We start from the raw sequence: 13,900 nt of genomic DNA, 5'->3' as shown, positions 1-13,900 counted from the left end.
TAAGCAGGTGTTTAGATCGGTTCGCTCACCCCTTAGTAGGTTCGCTCACCCCTCAGTCATCGGTGTCTCCCCAGGGATTAACCTCATCCCTGTGACACGCGGTCCACAGAAACAACCTCGGCGGTGAAGTGACTTGCCTGAGATTACACAGCTAAGAAAGACAGACCCAGCTTTGCTCACAAGCAGACGGGTGGACGTTGGACGGATGTGTGAATGATCACTTACTGTTAGCCAACAAGTCACCTTTAACTCCGGGCACTGGGGACTTGGTGGATGTTCATACATATCCACTGGATGAATGACTGATGAAAAGACATGCTCACAATTTTATTAACTGTGTTACAAACCCCACAAGCCCATGACTTTGACCCCGGGAAATGAGGAGATTGTGTGGTTCCAAAAGGTTGCATGGCCTTCCCTTGGCCACAGGTTTAAGAAATGTGAAGCAGAGATAGGGATCTGGGGGCTCTGACCTTTGGCTTATGCCCTTTGACCTCCAATGCATGTATGTTTTAGCTTGGGGTGTGTGTGTGTGTGTGTGTGTGTGTGTGTGTCTTGTATCCAAAGATGCCGGGTTGAGAGTAAAGGTTAGAAGAGTAAGACACTGAAGACCTTTGTGTTTCCTGATCTCGGCACTGACCACAGGCACGCCCATTGGTTCTTCATTTCTTCATTTTCCCTCTCTTGCCAGGGGGAGCGAGGCCTGGATGGATTCCCTGGGAAGCATGGGGAGACGGGAGAGCAGGTAAGGGGGCCTTGGTTCTGGTGGCCTAGGCTTTGTCGGAGGACGGGAGCAAGTGGGGCCTGGTGTAAAGCTCTGTGGGGCCTGATTGCCTTGGTCTCCGGGTCGGCTGGCGGCTCCAGGAGGCCTGGTGACCAGCCTCGAGCTCCCGGCCACACAGGCCTCCCCCAGCACCAGGGTATTGGGATCCCAGAGAACACTCCCCTTTCAGGAGGCCCCAATCTTGTTAGTACACGTGACGATTACAGTAAAGGCCATGGACAACAGGCACATGTTCAAGGTGATGTGTTCGCTGCTGGCTCTTCTGTGAGAGTGACTCCCCAGAGCACAGGGGCTCTTCAGTGAGGAGCTAGTTGAACAAACCAGGGGGTTATAGTTGAACCGTAACCACATAGTTACGGGGGAAATATGAAGCCGTGGAAACGAACGAAACTCCTAATAGACCGATAGGGATGTTCCACAGAGACTCTGTTAAGTGGAAAATACGGGCAAGTGTAGAATGGTGTGGGAAATGACACCGATGACTTACGCAGACGTGCACTCTCTCTGGAAGCAGGGTGCTTAGGAAGTTGAGACCCTGCGTCTTTTCACGGCCTCACTGCTGGCGGAAGGGAACGGAAGGAAGTTTTTTTGCACATAAATTCTGAACCATGGTGGGCATGTGTTATCCAAAAAGTAACTAAACTTAAATACTTAAGTGGTTAAAACTGTAAATAAAACCTAAAACTATACAACTGCTTGAAGGCAATTGGGAAGATAGTTCCTGGTGTAATGTAACCTAACAGCATCCGTCAATGAATATGTTCTTATTACTGGCGTAGGGATAAAGCAATTACGTAAATTAAATTTGACACATAAATCCCCTGTCAGGTATTAATTTCAGTATATTAACATTAATATACGTTACATTTATGGTTTGTCCCATCACCCCCAAGTAACGTTTGATTTTATATTTATTGTCGCTTAGCAAATTGGAACAATACTTTTTATGTCTTGGCCCTTCCCTTCACATTATGTCATAAACGTATCACCGTTTTCTTAAATATTCACCAGGGACTGGGCTCAAATGACCATTTATTAATCTGCGGTGTGAATGTGCCTTCCTTTATTCACTTCTGCTGCTCAAAGTTATTTATCGCGTGCCGCGTCTGTGCCAGGGCTGAGGTAGCACTAGAAATACCCAGAAGGAAAGCCCCCTTCCTGCAGGGGAATCGCAACCAAATAATGAGCAGCAGAGCAGGTGGGAAGAGACCGAAGGTGCGGGGCAGCAGTGAGGCCGGCCCACCGAGGGGCCCCTCGTACAAGGGCACGCTCGGCCCGGTCCCATCTCTGCTGTTCACAGGAAAACAGGAAACGAGGCAGCTCCCATACACATCTTTGAGCACATCCCTAATTCTGCCTTGAGAGTGAGCTCCTAGGAAAGCCCCTTGTCCACGGGATGAATGTTGGTTTTCCAGCTGCCTTCCAGATTCTTCCTCCTCTTAGGAGGAGACTCACAGGAGGGCCCCCGGGGTGGCGTGGCTCCGGTGGGAGCTTTACCTGCCCCACTCTCCACTGGGCCCCTCTTGAAGGCTTCCTCGTGGGGATCCTGCAGAGGAGGGCTAGTCTGCAGGTCTCCTACACTGGCCATGCGGGGCCTTGGTGTTCCCTGCTGCACTGACCGGTCCTGGCCCGGAGTCCGGGGAGCCCTCTCCCTCTGCCCTCAGCCCTGGGGACCTACCTAGTCCTCGGCATCTTCTCAAGAGTCCATGACACCCCACAGCTCATGGATGCCTCCTTCCTCCTCTCTCCTAGAATTTCTCTGATGTGTCTTCATATCCTTCAGGAAACTGTCCTTGCCTCTCGGAAGGGGTGTCCCACACACCGCAGTAGTGGCTGAGTCGAGGGGACCACACGGGATGGGACATTGCGGGGGGGTCATTGAGAAGAGGCTTTCCAACAGGAAGCCCCATCCAGGAAGTCTGATCTGTGGTATCTGAGAGGAACACACAGATGAATGTTCCTGCCATGCCCTGACCTCTTCCCTCCTGGCTTACTGCCGCTGACACTTCCCCTCCCTTTCTCTTCTCCAGGGACGACCTGGCCCTCCCGGTGTGGCAGGGCCCCAGGGAGAGAAGGTAAGCCTGGCTATGGGACGTGGGATGAGACGGGCTCTGGGCTCTGGGCAGGTGGGCACAGTCCCGGCCACCTGAACAAATCAGGGCCCAGGCTGGAGTTCTGGGAGCCGAGCGCAGACAGAGGTGATGAGCTGGCCCTCAGGAACTCAGCTCACAAGAACTTTCTGGTTATTTTACTTAAATTTTGCTTTTCTACTTTGAGGAGTAAAAATCCATTTAAAAATCCCTGTTACATAATACCCAGACATTATTAAAATATTATGCTACTTAAATTGCTTTTTGGGCTAAGGCAGCCTGTGAATTAATACCGAACAAAATCTGACAGATTCCTCCTCTCCCTCCGTCTCTCCTTCTCTCCTCTCTGCAACATTTTTAAAAAATGTGGTTTTTTTTTTACCAGAATAATAATTCTGAAAATGTACTAGATCTTTCATAAACAAAATAAAGATTGCACCTCATCATACTGACCATCTCCTTTAGAACATTCAACAAGGCTTCCCTCAGTAAATTTGCTGCTTAGAATTTCTGCATCTCAGTGGGGAAAAAAACATGTAAAAAGTCTTGGCAGATTGTGAAACACTGTGAAAATGTACAGGAACACAATCACCTTCCTAAGAATGCAGAGTGGCAGGGAAGACTAAGAAGGGGTGGTGTATTCTGGGTTCTAAGAAGAAGAAAAGAACGTGAGTTCCAGAAACTTCCACAGGCCCTTAGGAAGGACATCCGGCATCAGGTTTGAGAACAGCTGGGAAGAGAGGGAGGTGGGAGGAATCCAGGTAAACTGAGATTCAGCCCAAGGAGGTCACATCCACTCAGGTCACACTGTGGAGATCAGGGGAAGGTCACTGCCTGATGTGCATGCATCCCAGCAAATGCTGAGGAAACGCGGAGAAAGGCTGCTCTGCCTCTTTGTAGACGCAGGCAGGATATGTATTATAAATAAGTAAGTAGACCTACAGGCTAAAAGAAGCCTCACCTGAGGAATGGCGGCTGGAGAAAATCCATGTCTTCCAAGCTTGCTCACTTGGGCTTCAGTTCTAACGGAGTTAAATTATTCTCTCTCAAGTATTTTTAGCATTGAGATTTATATTGTTATATTATCCTGGCATCAGGATTTTAATATATTCTTGCAGTTCCTTGACAGGGGATGCTAAATGCTAAAATAAGTCATTTATTTCAAGTCACTAAGAGGGAAGGATCCTTGAGGTTGGATCTAGGTGACTCCTGCTAGTGCCCTTGTGTGTGTGTGTGTGTGTGTGTGTGTGTGTGTGTGTGTGAGAGAGAGAGAGAGAGAGCGAGAGAGAGAGGAATACCAACCTTCCACCTCGTTTATCGATGTTTTTGGGTTTTGGCCCCTGCTGTTTGGGAAACAGCTGAGTTACCACTTATTATGATGAATACAGCGGACGGTCAAAGACGAGGTCACGGTCATGGCAGTATTTGGGTCATTCGCTGGAATAGCTAGGAAACGAGTGACGCTCAGGTGACAGGATGCCTCACAGCTCATTCTAAGAGACCATCATCGAGACAGATCTTAGATGTTATATGATTTGAGAAAGCCATTGGAACCCCAAAGCTGGGCTTTGATACCTCTTGACTCTACAGATGAGAGAACAGAGGCCCAGGAAATTAGAGTGTCTTGTTTCAGACCCCACAGTGGCCGTGGACCAAGGCCCAGAGGTCTCCCTGCGCACACAGTGACGCACCGCAGATCCCAGGGGCTGGATGCCCTCTTTATGCCGTGTTGAGTCGTACTGGGCTGACTCCATGCTTCTGTTTATTGTCTGTCGCTGCGTAACAATCCTCCTGCACCTTGGAAGTATAGAGCAACAATCAGGGGATCTCACATCAGCTCCAAGGGCCAGGATCTAGTGGCAGCATGGCTGGGCTGTCCTGGTCCAGGGTCTTTCGTGAGGTTGTGTCCAGGCCTCTAGCCAGGGTGTGGTCAGCCGAGGAATCCTCTTCCGCACTCCTGTACATGGTCAGACCCTCGGTGCCGCGATGGCTGTTGGCCAGAGGCTCTGCTTCCTCATGACATGGCCTCTCTCGAGGGCTGCCCACAACAGGGAAAGCTGCTTTCCTAGAGCGGGTGGTAGTGACCCGAGGTCGGGGTGATGGGGCCCCCGAGGACGCTCCCATCATTGTCATAACTGTATCTCGGAGGCCACGCAGAGTTCCTTCTGCTGCGTGCTGCTGGTCACGTAGCCTAGCGCTGGCACTGTGTGGGAGGCCATCACACAGGGGGCTGCTGGGGGCCTCCGGGGGGCTGACTACCGCAGTGGCTAAACTGACCATTGCAAAAACACCATCGCCTATGTGATGCAAAGAAATGATCCACAGCCAGACTGTTGGTTCTATTACTTATTAGCTTTCTGACCTTGAACAGGTTCCTAAGCATCCCCACCCCTAAGATGGCATCAAGTATCAGAAGGGAAGAGATTTAATCCAAGTCCTTAGAAGATGACCAGGCAGACGGAAAGGCTCCGGTGTCTATGAGCTACATACACACGATTATTAAGGATGAGCTACTGGATCGTAGTTTTCCTTAATAGTGATTTAATATGTCAGGACGCTGGCTCTCTGAGTCTGTGAAATTACCTGAGCAAATGAGAAAGCATGTACCCATTAATTTCATAACTGCCATTGGAAATACGCTCTCTGTAGTGTAATAATGATGGTGATAAATACAACAATAAATACCACAAAAGCAAATGTGGTGGTGAGGCTGATGCATAGTGGAAATGAGAGAAATGGGACAAAGTTATGAACCTAGAAGATTCATTATTCAGCCACATGTATCTAATGGTCTCTCATTTCTATGTGTGTCTATGTACATATATATAAGATAGCCACACAGAATTCACAGTAGAACTCAGAATGTCTTCAAACAATGATATTACCAAAATATTCATAACATTTGTGGGAGCCTGGGGAAAAATAACCCTGATGGGGATGGGGGTCGGAGGACGTTCATTCATGGAGAAATGGAGGTGTGTGAGCCGGACTCTAAGAGCATGGAAGTTGTCATGTGCACATGTCATGGAAACATCTGGAAAGGATCTAGAATGCGTTAAAAAACTGCAGTGTGTGAGTGCATGTGCACGCATGTGGGGGAGGGGTGTGGTAGTGCCCTGGAGAGGAAAAACCAGCATCGAGAGGTATTTCTGAGGCAGAACCTGTGAGTTCAAAGCAATGCAAGGTGCAGCAAGAAAGGTTGTGAGTGCAAAGCAAATGCAAGGTGCAGCAAGAAAGGTTGACTGATGCTCATTAACTCTCAGTTTTGCTGTGTGGCCAAAACCCTCCAAAAAAATAGTCTATGAAAAGAACATTTAGTTGGGATCTTAGAAAAATGCCTGATGCTGTGTAAACAGAGATACACTTCCAAGTCTTGGGCAGTGCATGGGGACAGTGGACTTGTGGCTGTGTCAGGGTCAGTGTCAGAGAAAACACGCCCTGTCCGTATAGGGGGGCCGTGCGGGACCAGGCACGAGGCTGGAGTCCCTCGTTCCAACTCCTCAGCGTTGGGGTTTAAGAGATGTTTATCCAGCAACTCATGCACTCTTGGCCAACCTGCTCTGCAGCACTTTGTTCATGCTTCCCCCTGCTCCCTGAGCTAGCCTCAGGGGACATGAGACATTGTGTCCCCACACTGTGTGCAGGGACACTGGTTGTGAGTCGTGTCCTGTTTAGCTACGGGGCACTAGAGTAACAGCAGCAAAGATGATTCTATTGCCACAGCCAACAAGTAGGCTCTACGTAGAACCAAGCTGTCGCTCACACCCTGGAAACCTGGCGCAGCCACCGCCGTCACAGGCCAGGTGACCCCGAGGTGCTGCGGGAGGGGACACAGAATGAGTCTTCTGTGCACGATGGCCTAGTGAAAACAGATGAGAGTGATCACAGCAGCTGTGTTACTTCTTTGGTAAACACGGGAGGCTGACCCGTGCTGGACCGGGGACTTGGAGCCGAGAACGTGCCATCAGGTGTCCTCACCGCCCTGGCTCCGTCCTCAGTGGCGCCTGGTGCAGGTGCTCACTGAATAGCGGACCCAGGGCTGGAAGTGTCTGTGAAAACACCAGCCACATCTAGGCCCTGGCTGGATGCACAGAGAAGAGAAAATCAAGTTCCTGTGATCTTGATACAAAGATAAGAATTAGATGCAGAAGACGTGAGAAAATCTGTGAGGAGGAGGGGGGAGGCCCAGCATGGCGGGAGCCTGAGCTGGAGCTCAGAGGATGCGGTGGTCCCACGGACTTGTGTGGGTGACAAGGGCCCCGAAGGCGGACGGAGACCGGGAAGGTGGCAGTAAGTACAGCAGTGACATCTGTGTCATTTCTGCGCAGGGTGACGTGGGGCCTGCAGGACCTCCTGGGGTGCCGGGCTCTGTGGTAAGTGGGCAACCGTTCCAAGTGGTGGGAGTCCCAGACTCATGTGCTCATGGAACTAGGGGTGTGGAAAGGTCCTCACCTCTAAGAATGAGCAAGAGCTTTTCTGACCCCGTGAGCTGAATACAAGACTTGCTTTGAACCCTAAAAGTGGGACCAAATCACAGAAAGGTCGGAATTTGCTGCATTGCGGCAGGCTGTGTGAATCCCGTTCACAGAGCTGAGGGGACGATCAGTGAGGAAGGACCACCATCTTTGCTGACACATGGTCTGTCCCACAGGTGCAGAGAGAGGGCCTGAAGGGTGAGCAGGTAAGGGGAACGCGGGTCCTCCCCCTGTGGGGTTCTGGGCAGGAGCAGGGATAGAAAGGCCACTGCCCTGGGGTCGAAGCTGCCTGTTGAACTCAGATGGGCCTTCCAGAGATGGGTCAAGTTGATCTTCCACCAGGAATGCACATTCCTGCTCTGTATCTCTGGGTCCCTTTTTGGAATTCTGAATGCAGACTCCGAGTCAGCAAAGGGTCCTGAGTTGTGAGGACGGGGGAGCTGTGGCTAATGCGTGTTTGGCTTCTGTCACCAGGGAGCTCCAGGACCACGAGGCCACCAGGGCCCACCTGGGCCACCAGGAGCTCCGGTGAGTCACCCTCTCAGCCCACGGTCTGCTCTGAACACATCTGGTTCTGGAACACAATGGTTTTCCACCTCTTAGCTCTTTGGTATTGCAGAAGCCGGTCCCATCCGCTCAGGTGACAGGTGGTGGTGGCGCCGTCCTGTACAAGAGCAAGTTGAGCCCTGACAGTGACGTCACCAGCCACAGAGCAGGCAGTTACCAAGGGTGGAACTAGAATTGAAGCCCAGACAGCCTGACTTCCCAGCACTGCCACCCCAGGCAAAAAGTGAGGTTTCTGGTGTGCAGTCTGGTGCTTAAGTTTCATTTATTTATTTATTTAATGTTCCTTTTTGAGAGATAGTCTGTGGGCGGGGGAGGGGCAGAGAGAGAGAGGGAGACATAGAATCTGAAGCAGCCCCAGGCTCTGAGCTGTCAGCACAGAGCTCAATGTGGGGCTTGAACTCACAAACTGCGAGATCATGACTTGAGCCAAAGTCGGACACTTAACTGACTGAGCCACCCAGGCGCCCCTAAAAAGGAGGCTCCGTGTCCAATGTGGGTACGGAACTCAATGACCCTGAGATCAAGAGACACATCCTGGCAACATCCTGTTTCCCCTTTCAAATTATTGTGTTTTATCTAAGGAAATAAGACTGCTGTTATTTTGAATTGTCCATAAATGAGATGTATATGAAGCCATCAGGACCCATTCTTCATTAGGTAAATGTGTACAGTTTTGTTGGGGTAAAACTGGAAGAAATCTAGCAGCTGTTTAATTCCAGTACAATTAGAACAATTTCATGTCAAAAAGTTCAGGTCAGAAGAGCTACCTTCTTTCTCTGTAACCTTGAATATCTTGTGTCACTTCTCTAAGGCTTGGTCTCCGGGGCTCCCCATGATTATGATAACTGTTGGGAGATTTAACAGTAGAAAAGACGGGTAATGTGGTGTGCTCTCTGTTTGGATTTCCAGATCTATAATTGGCAAATGCTGAAAGTCTATAGTATATATATTTATGTGCAAACAAATGCATGTTTAAATCTGCAAGAGCGAAGGTATTATTTTTGTTTTGCTAATGAGGACCTTGGTATGGAGATACTGAATGGATTGTACACAGTCACAGTAGAAATGAGCTTTGAACCTAGATGTGTCTGTCAATCCCATGTTCTTTTATCTGTGAGTGCACAATGCAGGGATGCTTCCCTGAAATGTATAAAGGAGAATTATTTCCTTCACGTCCCCCACTAAGGAGTAAGAAATTAAGTCCCTAGCTCTGATTACCCGTGAGACAGCCTTCTTGACCTCTCTTTCTGGATCCTCCCCTTTATGCAGATTTTCTTATGATTAATGAAGCAGGGGACAGAAGTAAGAAACTAAACATTTGTAGCCAAATATTAACGCTGGAGGTAGAGGGATGAAAACACGTGGGCTGATCTCATAGTTTAATGAGGGACACAGGAAAAAATAACTGTGGAGTAAGCACTTGCAATCTCTAGCTGATTAACGAGATTCCCTGCATGTGTTGCTCCTGCAGCCCGTCCTGTGGGAAAAGGACACACAGACCTGAACCCTCAGCACATTCAGACGCCAGAGCGCCTCAACCCGGTAGCCCGGAGGGAGCTGTTCGAGGTTCTGAAGCTGTCCCTCATGCTAGATGCTGTCCACAGAGTGGGGCTCAGTGCAGGAAGGAGTGTGGGTGATGGAATTCTCTTTCAAGGAGTTCAAAACCACAACAGCCTGCCCCAAGGCTTGTTGAAAGGGAGATCCGGGAGGAGAGACCAGGACTGGAAGGTTCTGAAGGTCAGGACCAGTGTCTCTGCCCTCTCCAAATCTGCAATTTATCTGATAGTGGGGACTTAGTGCATGCTTGTAGAAGAATGGCCCAATGACAGTTTTCGGGAGGAGCTCAGTGGGGCCTGACTGCTGTGTGAGCTCACAGGAGTGGGACTGAACTGCCACATCTGGTCTGGTGTCCCAGTTCTTCCACCAAAGAGCTTTGTGTCTTTGCTGATGTCACTTACCCTCTCTGATCCTCTCTTGCTTTATTCTGTACCTGGAAGTCATCACCACCATCGTCCTCATCCACTGAATGTGCTGTGAGGGCTCCATGAGCTCATGTGCAGCCTTATTAAGCCCAGCACCCTTATCAGTTGCCATTTCTGTCTGGTCTGAATCCCTAGCAGCACCTGGCCCTGGGCCTTTCCGCAGAGCAGTCACTCCCTAAATATTCATTGGATTGAATCAAACTGAGAAGCTGGCTTCGGTGACTTCTGTGGAGAATGGAAAATTTTGAGTTTGTGTTCAGCAGTCCCAGAGAGGGAAATGTATCCCTTCTCTAAATGGAAAATAGTGCAGGGTGTTCTGCATCCAAATGCTGGGGCTGTCCAACAGGCGCGCAGCCTTCACCCTTTCCCGGAGCCAAGACAGGCTCTGGCCATTTTATCAATGTCCAGCGGACTGTAATAAGGAAGGGCAAGTGCACGGATCAGATGCGAGGTGTTTGTCCGTGCTTAAGGAAAACTCACTTATGCAGAGTCCTCCCTCACCGTGTGTCCTGAGCGAGGCAGGATAATCCTTTCGAGGAAAGGAGATTTAAACCTGTAGTTTCTGCAGGCTTTCCATTCATGTGTTTATTTCCGTGGTGTTATTAAGAAAGAAAAAAGAACTTGAATCTAAATACAGTGCTGTCACTTCACAGTCGTGCAAAACGTGGCAATAGTCACTCTCAGTGTGATAACAGTTGTTGACCTGGGGACATGGAAGTACAGAGGGGGCAGGGCTTCTGGCCAGGATCCACCTGGGACATTGATGATGGGGTCGCAGAGCCGAGGGCCTCGTTTGCCCACGGCCACTGCCTGCCTCACTCAGGGTGCCATCACGTGCGTATAAATCGGGGCATAGGTATGTCATCCTTGCTTCAGAGATGAGTCAACTGAGGTTCAAGGATGCCAAGTGACTTGTTTGAGGTCAGGCAGCAGATATGTGGCAGGGGAGGGGTCTTGGGGGAAGGATTGGAATGATCAGGCCAGCATGACCCCTTCTGGTATCAGTGTTCCCAACTCAGGTGAAACTGATCTTTCTTAGACCGTTTCCTTTGTTTGTCCAGACTGCCATATTTGACATATCGCTGTGGACCCAAGCCACGTAACCCGAGCTACTTCTTGCTGAGCCAGCAACATGCAGGGGAAAGCACACTGAGCTCACAGCTGAAGACACCTGGGTTCCAGACCCCTTCTTTCTTGCATGCATTATGCAAAACTCAAACGCAAGGCATTTGACCCCTGCTGCGTTCATCTTTAAAGTGTGGGTGGCGTTGCCTCTAGCTTGGCTGCTGAACGTACTTCATTAGGTCAGATAGGTGCACATGTTTTAAAATGTTAAAGATTTGGGACACCTGGGTGGCTTGGTGGTTAAGTGTCTGACTCCTGATCTCAGCTCAGGTCGTGATTTCTTGGTTTGTGAGATCAAGCCCAGCATCAGGCTCTATGTTGACAGTGCAGAGCCTACTTGGGATTCTTTCTCCTTCTCTCTCTCGCTGGCCCTCCCCTGTTTTCATGCTTGCTCTCTCTCTCTTGCTCACTCGCTCACTCTCTCTCTCTCTCTCTCTCTCAAAAATAAATAAACATTTAAAGTGTTATAGAAATGAAGGGACAGGACTTTTTTTCCCTTCTGACCTCCCAGCTTCCCCTATTGAAACAGGATGGTGTTCCTACCCAATGAGAGTGAAAAGGCCACGTATAACCTGGGGTATTGAACTATGTGTTGACCATTGTTTCTTTTCTTTTGTTTTCCTTTCTCCTCCTCCTGAAGGGTCTGATGGGTCCTACAGGGAAGGATGGACCTCCTGGTTTGCAAGGTCTCCGGGTAAGTAACATGTATTTCTTTTCTGATCCTTGGCTCACCCATGCCGGGGTCCTCATGTCAGCAGTTCAGACAGAGAACATGGTGCCTCATGAGCTCAAAATGGCCGTTGGGAGCAGATTGAAGGGTTAGACTTAGTTCACATATGAGTTCAGCCTTGAGTTGGGTCCTGGGGCCATGGAGACGAGTCTGTTGTCTTCCGTGAGTCACGGATATAGAAATCCCCAGCCTTGTGTGAGCAGAACCCCAGCACCAGGAAGCCCAGTGCTCAGAGAACAGGGAGAGGCAGGGCCCCCAGGGCTTCCCGGAAGAAGTGATATTTGAGCTAAGTCTCCAGGAAAGAATTAAAAATAGGGATGAAAAGTAGAGAGCTGCCAATAGGCTATTAGCTACTTTAGTCTAAACTTCCATATTGTTCCTGAGTACTGTAATAGCTCAGAGTGTTTCATTTCACTTAAATTGAGTTAATTAAGCACCTGTCTTCTTACCCAGATTATACATAGTTTATGGGTTTGGTTCACAGTAAGCACAGCTCCTGACACAGTGTCCTGTGGTTGAAAGAAGAGGGATGGAGAAGCACAGTGGGGTTAGGTGTCCCCTTTGGTGTCCCTACAGTGACTGAGATTGACCCCCCCACCTCTGTGTCCCCAGTTTGTAGCAGGGTGCCTGGCACAGAGCAGGGACTCAATGTTCGTTGATTTCTAGTGCTGAATTCTGTAGCATCATTTACTGGTTCACATAGAGTCTTTCAAAGGGGCACAGCTACTGAGGATGAGGTGACAGCCCCTGGAGGTGGTGTGTTCGCTGGCCCTGCAGGTGCTCGGTCAGAGGCCAGGTGACCACTGACAGGCGGGTGGGAATGGGAACCCTGCATCTGGCAGAGGCTGTCCAGCCCCATCTATGGGCTCTGTAGCCCGGAGATTCTGCAGCTCAGCGAAGTGGACAGTGTTTCAGACGTGCTATGGATTCACTCTGTGTAAGGAGGCCAGACCCACCCTCCGATCATGCTTTATACCCTCCGTTCTGAAACTGGGTGACCTGCTTTTATGACTCCGCAGACTCCAACCTGTCCTTACCCACCAGTGAACTTCCTTCTTTGGTTTTCAAACACCTCCGCACCCTATAACCATCTTGAACCCTAAACATTCTAAGAGGAACTTGTTTGGAAGGCTAGCTAAGACATGGAAGGGCATCCTGAAGGAGGCTGGGTTGAGTGGGACAGTGGGAAGGCTTCATCCCACTCGGGGCTTGGATGTTCCAACCTCAGCATCACCAGCCTTGGCCTCAGTTTCCCTGTCAAAGCCAGGTTGCTTCTCTTCTGGATAACGCAAGGGTCCTGGGCTTTGCAGCAGGATGCACCCTGGGTTTAAAGTTGGCCCTGCTTCTGGGCAGCTGTGTGACCCTTCAAGTCACCTAGCCTCTCTGGGTGCATTTCCTCTGTCACAGTGGAAGGCATCTCGCCACCGGTCTGGTTTGGGGAGAAAGCGTGCCCGGGTGGGGGCTGCGTCCTTGGAGGGCAGTGAGATGTGGCAACTGCCAGGCCTCCTGCTCCCCCTTCATGGTCCTGCACAGCCTTTAAAGAGAAAGCAGCAATCTTTGTACATTATGTAATTGATGTTTAGGTGAGCCTTATTTCGACCTGATGCAAACAATACTTTTCCTAACATAGAATTAGATGTTGAGTGGAGCTCTTGACACAAACATGACTACAAAGGTGTGTTTTTCTAAATCTACATTTCTATCTAATTGACTCTCCTAGAGAAGGGGGGCGGGGAGGACACCCCTTGCTTGGAACTTGCTTGCTGAGGCCCACACTTCCTTGGCTGTGATTTCTTGGCACCAACGGGGGTGTTTGTGTGTTCCCCAGGATGGCTCTTGTCATTCCCAGAAACACCTTTTACCCAACCAGCCAGTCATGCACTGGGGGCGTGGCCTGCCCCAACCTTGACACTGAGACCCCCTCACGCCAGGGGCCCTGGGACTTGGATACGTGCATCGGGAGTGGAGATTTGAGGGATGAAACAAGAAGACCCAGAGCTGGAACCAGGGTGGAGATTTTGGGCTCCACATGCCAGCCCCCAGCAGGCCTAGGGATGTGTCTCTCATCCCCCTTTGCACAGAGCAAGGGCCACCTCTGATCTAACACCACCATGATGCACACCTTGGACCATCTGTCTCTAAAGCCT

The 13,900-nt window shown here is 50.0% G+C and overlaps 1 protein-coding gene across 1 annotated transcript in view; it reads left to right on the top strand.

Moving 5' to 3' along the window:
* COL22A1 (collagen type XXII alpha 1 chain) overlaps positions 1-13,900 on the top strand; it is a 189,725-nt gene that overhangs the window by 50,663 nt on the left and 125,162 nt on the right. The window contains exons 13-18 of the mRNA XM_029923332.1: positions 692-745; positions 2,815-2,859; positions 7,203-7,247; positions 7,526-7,555; positions 7,824-7,877; positions 11,664-11,717. Coding sequence (XP_029779192.1) covers positions 692-745; positions 2,815-2,859; positions 7,203-7,247; positions 7,526-7,555; positions 7,824-7,877; positions 11,664-11,717 — 282 coding nt within the window. The remainder of the gene's footprint in view (positions 1-691; positions 746-2,814; positions 2,860-7,202; positions 7,248-7,525; positions 7,556-7,823; positions 7,878-11,663; positions 11,718-13,900) is intronic.

This window comes from Suricata suricatta, chromosome 15 (assembly GCF_006229205.1).
Source record: "Suricata suricatta isolate VVHF042 chromosome 15, meerkat_22Aug2017_6uvM2_HiC, whole genome shotgun sequence".
In the NCBI taxonomy this organism is placed as follows: Eukaryota; Metazoa; Chordata; class Mammalia; order Carnivora; family Herpestidae; genus Suricata; species Suricata suricatta.
This window is presented reverse-complemented; position numbering and strand designations above follow the sequence as displayed.